The following is a 9,848-nucleotide window of genomic DNA, read 5'->3' as shown; positions in this document are numbered from 1 at the left end:
GCAAAGGTATCGTTGCCCGGGGCTGCAGAGGAGCAGAGACAAGATGATAAACCCCCACCGATGGTGCTGATAGTTGTGCCTAACCCATATATTGATATCTTACCTTCATGGAGCAGCTAGTTAGGGCTATGGCAGCAAGAACATCCAATACCGCTCCTAGACCGAAGAGGGTGGTCACTTTGTAAGGAAGACACTGAAGTCACTAGACATTAGTTGAGAAAAGTGAAAAGGATTATAGATTAGATGCAGACGTCATAAGAAATACGGGTAAATTGTGTGACCTAGTTGTTGAATGAGAGTACCCACATTTAATGGAAAATTATAAAAGAGATAATCGATGGCGATGAAACTTTCAATAAAATTGAGATATTAGAAGCTCTCACTTGGTCCAACTTGAAAGTTTAATAAAGAACCTTAAGCACATTCATTTACACAAATATATATAAAAAAAAATCAGAAAATCTTTATTTTAGATAACAGAAGATCTTACTCCGTCAAGTCATGCTCTATAAAAGCAGACAACATAAAAGGAAGATCCACTGTATTTTATATATATATATAATTTATTGATAAAACCAGAAGACGACGCTGTAAAAATCAAAGCAGACAACGTAAAAATCAAACCAGAAGATACACGGGCATTGACAGCTAACAAAAACCTATAGACAAGAACACTGTTTTGTATTTGTGGCCAATTCCGACATCGATTCGGAGTACAGCCTTCCGTATCCTCCTCCTTTCTGCTGACGTTGGCTCACGTATTATCAATAAAAACAAATACCCTTCCCAAATGCAAGAAAGTTTGACACGTTCAATTAACTAAAACTTTCAATAGACACGTGCATTGAATGGTTAATTATACATGTAAAATATCTATATTAATTTAATAATATACAAATTATATTTTTTTTTAATATATTCTCTTAAGTTAAAATCCTTTAACCTTAAAATTTATAAAGACTTACACTATCTTGTACTTAATTTTTATAAAATAAATAGGAATGATAATATTCAAAATCATAACCGGTTGATTATCAAAAATCTGATACCATATTATAGAACCATATTAATTCAATAGTTTAAACTATTAGATGAGATCCCAAAATATAATTTATATTATACTTTAATAATATATATAAATTTCCAAAAAAATTGAAATAAAAGATACAAGATCACAGATATATCAATTGTTTAGAATCACAATTCAATTCTAATGTCATAATTAAACATTTTACTACAAAGAATTCAGAGTAATATTATATTTCTAGGATAATGTAATGATTAAACCAATTTAAGATCAACTCCTCACAGCTCCTCTATAAGAGCACCTTGAGACTTCAATTCTTGAAGACAACAAAGAAGCAAGAAAGCAAGCAAAATGGTGCCTTCAAGTTCTTCCATACTTTCAATACTTCTGGTCCTACTCCTATCTCCATTTATAGTTTCACATGCACTTCAGGATAGGTTTCTGAAATGTCTCTCAAGAAATTCAGAATCATCCTTTCCTTTTTCCACTGTCTTGTATACTCCAAAAAACTCTTCCTTCACTAGTGTTTTACAATCTTCTGCTCAAAACCTCAGGTTCACCTTGCCTGAAGTACCGAAACCTGAGTTTATCTTCACTCCTTTACAAGAATCTCACATCCAAGCAGTTGTTATTTGCTCTAAGCAGCTTGGAATTCACCTTAGAGTCCGTAGCGGAGGCCATGATTTTGAGGCACTCTCTTATGTTTCAGAAATTGAGTCACCTTTCATCGTTGTGGACCTTGCCAAGTTCCGGTCCATCAGCGTTGATATTGAGCACAACAGCGCGTGGGTTCAGACGGGTGCCACGAATGGCGAACTTTACTACAGAATTTATGAGAAAAGCAAAATTCATGGCTTCCCAGCTGGTACTTGCTCAAGTTTAGGCATGGGTGGGCACATTTCAGGAGGTGCATATGGTGCCATGTTGCGAAAATATGGCCTTGCAGTCGACAATGTCGTTGATGCACATATAATTGATGTTCATGGAAGACTTCTAGACCGAAAAGCCATGGGCGAAGACCTTTTTTGGGCCATCAGAGGAGGCGCAGGTGGCAGCTTCGGAATCGTCACCGCCTGGAAGGTAAAATTAGTTCCTGTACCATCCGCTGTGACAGTATTCACCGTTACCAAGACGTTAGAACAAGGTGCAACTGAACTCCTCTATAGATGGCAACAAATTGCTGATCAACTAGACGAGGATCTTTTCATCAGAGTTCAAATTCAGACAGCTAATGTCAGTAGTCAAGGTAAAAGAACTATCACCACCTCTTACAATGCCATGTTTCTTGGTGACGCCAACAGACTTCTCCAGGTAATGAAACACAGCTTCCCTGAATTGGGTTTGACACGACAGGATTGTATCGAAACAAACTGGATCAATTCTACTGTATATATGTCAGGCTTTGCAAATAATACTCCTCCTGAAGTTCTCCTTCAAAGAATTAACATGGACAGGGCCTACTTCAAAGGCAAATCTGACTATGCCAGAAAACCCATACCTGAAAAGGCACTTGAAGGGTTATGGGAGAAGTTATTTGAAGCAGAGAGTCCTCTAGTAGTGTTTACTCCTTATGGTGGGATGATGAACCAAATTTCAGAATCTCAGACTCCTTTCCCTCATAGAAACGGTACCAAGTTCATGATCCTTTACTGGTCCAGTTGGCAAGATGCAACGGAAAACGTTGCAAAGCATATAAATTGGACTAGGAAGGTTTACAGTTACATGACACCTTATGTCTCAAAGAATCCTAGGGAAGCATATGCTAATTACAGGGATCTTGATTTGGGCATGAACAGAAATTCTAAAACAAGTTTTGTCGAAGCGACTGCTTTTGGTACCAGCTACTTCAAGGATAACTTCTACAGGTTGGTGCATGTCAAGACCAAAGTTGATCCTGATAATTTCTTCAGGCATGAACAAAGCATCCCACCTCTTCCACAACAAATGGGATTAAGAAATGAAGTGGAATTCATATCCAGCAAAGCTTAGTTGGATCACTATTCTCACAAGTCATGATATATAGGAGCAGGGACTTTTTGCTTTAATACTTTAGCTAAATAAAGAAATGTCATGCTGTGCAATCATGCTGTCTTGCGGTTTTTTTTATTATAAATAAAAGCTTTGCATTAAATAGTCCAATTTGTTGAGGAAGAATGTTGAAAAATGTTAAAAATTGATCGACAAGGAAACACCATTCTTGAGGTTTGGCGGTTTTGCCACTGTTTTCATCAAACTTACAAAGTTAAAATTAAAATTAAATTGAGAGAGAGAGAGAGAGAGATTCACGGTTCATTATTCAATATATATTACAACTATAAAATTAATAAATACAAATGAAAATATTGACAAAAAAAAACTCGTTAGTAAATCACAATGATTTTTATTGACGGAATATTTCCTTGCTATTTCTCTCAGTATACACTGATATAAATTTTTTATCGGTGAATGCTAAGGAAAATACAGTTGGAAATGAAGGAATGAAAAAAATATAGTGTCATTATTACAGATAAAATTACCGAAAAAATATACTCTTTACTAATACTTGTTGTCTGTTGATAATATTTATGTTATATCTTGATAGATGACCCCCCTCTCCTCCTCCCTCATTTCTTCTTCTTCCTTTTCATTTTGCATAAAACAACACACAATACCCATATATTTTGTCACAAATCAAGCTATCATCATTACAAATCTAGTCACCCCAACACTAAGTCTGTCAGCAACCCTATTCTGGTTCCATGTGTTTTGAATATTCACCACATCAAGTAACAAAACTATCCTTTTTTTGTGGTAACCCATTTTTAAAATATTGATTTTCTTTTGTTGCATTTTGATGTAGTACATGTAATTTGTTTGTGTGTTTACTTGTTTTATAGCGTTTTTCCATATAAATTTATTATATGATTTGTGCATGTTATGGTTTGTTTGAAATTTTAAAAAATTATATTTGTTTGTCATTTGATGAAAATAAGTTTGATTTTGTAACTTAAGTGTTTTATAATAAAATAAATTATCACACTGATACATCACGGTGGCCTTTAATTTTCTATGATAGAAAAAACAAATATCTATCATTTTTGGGCTGGATCTAGCCAAGCCATATGGGGTGACCTTGGTTGTGGTGATGGTAGGATGGGGACACCATCATTTCGCTCTTCTTTTCCTTTTTTGCAGGCGGATTTTCAGTTCCAAAGGAACAAGAAGAAGAAACAGTACATGTAGAAACGACATTGTTTTCGACTGAGTTGGTCATTCTTCAATTTGGACACTAAAGTTCTGATATCTTGCAATCAGGCTCTTATTCAAGGAAATTTCTTCTTTTTAAAATTTTTTTTTTGCCCTGGATTAATTGCAATTGGACCCCTGCATTCCAGCACTATTTACAAAAGAGTCGTTGGTTTCTAATTTAGTTCTTAATTGACTCTTTAACTTTTAATTCTTTCAAAATTATCCTTGAAAAAATCAATTAAACTACCTATTGTACCCCTGGATTTTCACTTTGGTCCTCAGACTTTAATTCTTGCAATTTTGACCCAAATCAACCCCAAAACTTTGGTATTTCTTCAATTAATCCCCTCGTTTCATTAATTAAACTAATTCCAAATTCAATTAAGTCCCCAAACTTATTAATTCTTTTAATTTCTATCAAAATTGACTCCTAGATTTATAATTTCACCCTCATTAATCCTCAAAGCTTTCAATTTGTGTTGTCTTGACCCAAATTTCAATTTATTCTTCATTCATTTCATTTTTTCCATTTCATTAAGTTTTTTACTACATAAAAATAAAGAAAGAATAAAACATTACATTATGACTTAAATAATGACTTATTTAATAAGTACATTTCATAATTTTATCAATTTTATTGTTAAGCTGAAAATCTCAACAAATTTAAAGGAATTTGAACTTTTATAGAAAATTAATAATGATTTAAGGGTACTATTAAAATAAATTGAATAAATTTCAGTTAAACTAATGATAGCTAATTAGTTGGGCATCGATAATTTCTTTAGTTCACATTATTAATCAATACATGTTTTCATCAATATTCTATATAGATTTCATATATGTAATTATCGATCGTTCTTGGATGTATCGAATTTCACCTTAAAGGTTGAGCGAAATAAATTATTGTAATGGCGTTAAGCGTTTTATTAAATACACACTATCTAATCCAAAAATATTAGTGGATGCGGTATTAAATTTCCATGAAAAGGTGTAAAAATAAAATTTTCTTGATCTAGATGTTATTACGATACATCTTCTAGAAAAAAAAGTGCTTAGAGAAGTACTAGTGTTGGTTTGCACATGTAGAATCATATGTTCCATACAAGATCATGGTATAAAGGATGGTTGAATCGACTTTTAGTTCTAGCAATGTGAATGGAATTGTAAATGATAATAATAATCGTTATAGGAGTATGATTATGGATGCAATGAGAATGAATCAGGGTAATGCATGTGAATGTTCAATTGTAGATGAAGAACTAATTAAAAGATTTTGACGAACCATTATGGTATGGTTCCACAAATCATAATAAATTATCGATTGTTACACAGGTGTTCACCACTAAATCAGATCATGGGTTGAGCTAAGGCGGTTACGACAAAATTATCAAATGAACAAGAAGCATTTTATCTAAAGGGAATAGGCTGAGAGCGAACTTATATGCTGCTAAATCCATGATGAAACCCTTTGGTCTAGGATACTAGTTAATTGACATGTGTCTAAACTTTTACTAAATTCATTTTGTTCATTTTGCTTGTAAAGAGGATGGTAAGATTTTGTTTTATTATGTATATTTTTTTTATTGTTGTTTTATATGAAAATATTTAATGTTTAACAAACAATAACTCTCTTTTGCAGGTTACAGGTCTTGGACATGATTCAAGATCGATAAAGCTTTTTGTTAAAACTCACATGCAAAATGACGACTGTTGGAAAGGAGCATAATAGCTTGTGGATAGCCAAGCTCAAAAGTTCACGGTAAATTGGATTTTAACAATTTTTTTATTAAGTTATATTTTTTTAATTTGTTGATTTTTTTTCTTTTTTCAGGAAACATATAATACCCGTTTGTAGGAGAGATACAAGGATGATCATTCGACCCATCCAAAACTCGATTTGGATTTGTGGTTGGAGGTTGGATCGTCTGGTGGACTCGATAGGAATCGAGTTTATGGTATCTCAAACACTATGATTGAGGATATACAAACGAGTCGTAGTGTATTGACCTTTTGTTCCTCGCAATCGGGTTGGCACTCCCAATCTATGGTCGTCTAGGCGATTGTACGAGAATAAGTTAAGGCTCAGACAACCCAGCTTAGTTATGAGATGGCTCAACTTTGGTACATGACGACTCAACTTAGGTGATTGTACGAGCATTTATTGTTAACCCCTGGTGTTCCATGTGGTTTGTTGCACGTGTGCAATATCGCGACGATCGTCTACTCTTTTAAGTATCTGGAAATTGAAAAATGGAGCAGACAAGGAATTCTTGTCTTTTATCCGTGGAAACAGGGAATGAGAGTCGCCACCTAGTATTTTGATCATTAGAAACCCTAACTAGTCTCGGGGATCGGGTATGGAGACTGGTTGCGTAAAGGGAAGGTACTAACACCCCAAATACGCCCTACCTAAAGTAAGTTGCATTGTTTAATCGTCTGATAAAAAAAAAACTAAGGTCTTGTTGTGTTTTCTAATTATTGGTATGTCTATGGGTTAACAAAAGTCCTGCTCGATAAAGAAGTCCTTATCTTATCAGGTAAAAACCTAATCGTTCTAATGTCTATAAAAAAAATACATTTTAACATCGGGAATACATTTTACATATAAATTCATAATCCCAGTTACTAAAAAAACAAAAATATTTTTTGGGTATTTTAAAATATTGGCTTAGTTCTCATGGCTTTAATAAACTAATTATTAAAACCAAAATACATGCTAAACATTTTCTGTAATTGTTTTTGTTGTATGAAAATACAATATGATTTTTTTTTATTTTTTGAGAAACTTGGCCGTATGCATGAAAAAAAATATTTTTTTTATATAATTTTTTTGCAACATTTCAAAGAAAACCAGGTATTTTAATATCGGATCTATATCTTTACAGTATAAAAATACAAATCGATATTAACCTAAAATGAAAAAAAAAACTTGTGAGAAAATCCCAAAGAAGTTTTTCAAAGGATTTGGAATTTTTTTTAATATATTATATTATATTATATAACATTATTATATCAATATATTAGGATTGGCTTGGTCCAATTACATTGGGCTGAGCCCTTCCTGACTAGGCCGAAATCGGCCCAGCATAAATTAGGCTGAGTTCAGCCCAAGGTATTGGGTTTGGGTCGATTTGGCCCACCAGATGTTTTTTTTTCCTTTTGGATTGGGCTAGACCCGACCCATCCATATTGGTTTGGATCGGCGTTGTCTGACCACCCAGTTAACAGTTGAGCAACTCTTCATTGTTCGCTCTACTAGGTAATAGAGACGGGAAAATGAGGAGAAGAAGAAGGAGAAGAGGGGGGGCTGACTTGCTGACGGCATTAACGGTGCTGGTGGCTATCAGTGGCGGTGATGTTGCGGTGGATGGTTGTTCCAAACGACGATTCTTCTTCTTTGTTTCCTTTGTTTCTGTGTGTTTCTTCTTCCCTCAGTTTTTTTTCTTTTTATTTCTCCACCCTTTTTCTGTCTTTCCTTTTCATTTGCTTCTTGTTCCTTCCCAATCCCTCTGTTTCTCTCCTCTTTGTCTCTGTTTCTCTATTTTTTTTCTTTGGTTTGATCTGTTCTTTTTCTTCCCTCCTTCTCTTTGTTTGAGTCTCTCTCTCTCTCTTTCATCTCTTTTTTCTATTTCCCCTGTTTTTTCTTTCCCCCCTGCTCTCGGCTTGTTGAGTGGGGTATTTATATGATAGGAGAAGCGGAAGCTACCCTACCTCTGTCCAATCATGGAGACAAGGTAGGGTGGCTGGGGTGGCCCCTGTGTAGTCGCCTAAGCTGTTGTTATTTGCTCTAAGCAGCTTGGAATTCACATTACAAAAATCTGGTGTGTGTGTGTGTGTCTATTGGATGATCCGTTGAATCTTGGACTATATAATATGATATATTTCTCTATCATTAAAACTCTAAAAAAACTGACTCTTTATAATAAATTGAAGCAGGTTAGTATATTTATTTATTCCACATGATATATTTATTTATTTCATATGACAACAAATTTGCATGCAAATAGTTTAGTTGGTCAGTGTGCATATTTAAATCTAGAGGTCATATTTATGATTAATTGTTTTTTTAAAAAAGAATGTAATAAAAAAAATGCAATGCCTAGCGCCCATTCACACTTGGCTGGCTATTTCTTATCTTTATCTTTATTTTGTTTAGAATTCTAAAATTTTTGTTACTGGATTCATTTATTTTTTAGTTTTGACATGATTTTTAAATTTATTTTTTAATATTAATAATTTTATTCAACTAGCTATATGAATATAATATGAAATTAAAATAATAATACTAATAATAAATTGTACATAAAAATTCAATTCATATGTTTTTTAAATCTTAAATTTTTTAAATAAATTCTGAACTTGACTTTGTTATATTTATGATAGTTTTTGTTTTAATCACACATAAAATATGTATATACTATTTTGAAATTTTTTATTAACTTGATGTAACAATCATAACGTACTTATTTAAGTAGAAACAATAATTCTAGTTAAAAACTATGCATTCATTGAAATAAACAAGAAATACATTAAAAAGAATTATTATAATGAATTTTTTTTTCAACACTTCTCTAAAACCTAAATATTTTTTTATGTATAGAAATTGTTTTATTCTCAGCAGAGTCATGCATACAAATAAGTAAATTATAATCATTAAAACTTGAACTTTACTATATATATATATATAAACCACAACTACTCTCTTTGTGTTTTGGGAGACGATGTCAGGTTGAAGCATCTCACGGAGCTGTAAGAAAGGTACGTTTTTCTTTTCTTTTTTCACTGATTTAGAGCTTAAGGATTGGAGTGGACTTGTCAGATAGACTATAGTGAGCATCTCAAAATGGGCTAAAGCCCATTTAGTAAATCTGCGTCATTTGAACCTTTATTGTTACAATAAAATAAATCATTATTTGGGTCTTTGTGCCTATCCTCAAAATGGAATAAAGCCCATTTGGTAAATCACTTTAACCGGGTTCTGAATGCAGTTTTGAGGTTAATTTCATTTTGGACCCTCAACTTTATATTTTAAACATTTTAGTCTAATCTTGATTGCACCATTTATAGGGATTTTTTTTTGATATCCCTTGTTAATCTTGTCTTCACGAATGGATTTAGGGGTGGCCTTGGCGCTCCCCAAGTTTAAAGAATTTCTAAAATCCTCCCTCAAAATCAAAATTATAATTTGCCCCCTCCACTTTGCTAAATCTATATTCGGCCTTCCTTGTCCTCCATACACTAGACACCCAAAATTAAATACTTGGTTATTCATTTATTGAATGATTATTTTTCGTGTCATTACCCAAGATTTTTTAACATTGATCGAGTCGTACAATTTGAACTGTTACAGAGCCCATTGTGACTGGGTCGAAAACAGCCTAGAATAAATTAGGCTGAGTTCGGCCCAAGGTATTGGGGTTGGACCGAGGCCGACCTAAATGTGTTGGGGTGGTTTGGCCCATTAGATGTTTTTTTCTCTTTCGAATTGGGCCGAACCTGGTCCATCTATTCTGGTTTGGATCGGCGTTGTCCGACTTAATGAACAGTATAGCAGCTCTCCATTGTTCGCTCTACAGGGCAGTGGAGATGGAAA

General features: G+C 33.5%; 1 protein-coding gene across 1 annotated transcript; it reads left to right on the top strand.

Moving 5' to 3' along the window:
* The first annotated feature begins 1,357 nt into the window (after nt 1-1,357).
* LOC133702598 (monolignol oxidoreductase AtBBE-like 13) lies at nt 1,358-3,051 on the top strand. The gene has a single exon (XM_062126905.1). The coding sequence runs from the start codon at nt 1,379-1,381 to the stop codon at nt 3,014-3,016; it is 1,638 nt and encodes a 545-aa protein (XP_061982889.1). The 5' UTR covers nt 1,358-1,378; the 3' UTR covers nt 3,017-3,051.
* Nucleotides 3,052-9,848: the final 6,797 nt, after the last annotated feature.

Source organism: Populus nigra, chromosome 9, assembly GCF_951802175.1.
Source record: "Populus nigra chromosome 9, ddPopNigr1.1, whole genome shotgun sequence".
NCBI classification, from domain to species: domain Eukaryota; kingdom Viridiplantae; phylum Streptophyta; class Magnoliopsida; order Malpighiales; family Salicaceae; genus Populus; species Populus nigra.
Note: the sequence above shows the minus strand (reverse complement) of the source record. Positions and strands in the feature narration are given on the sequence as shown.

Coding starts and splice junctions, on each gene's coding strand:
- LOC133702598 (XM_062126905.1), top strand. CDS start 1,379: ATGGTGCCTTCAAGTTCTTCCATACTTTCAATACTTCTGGTCCTACTC.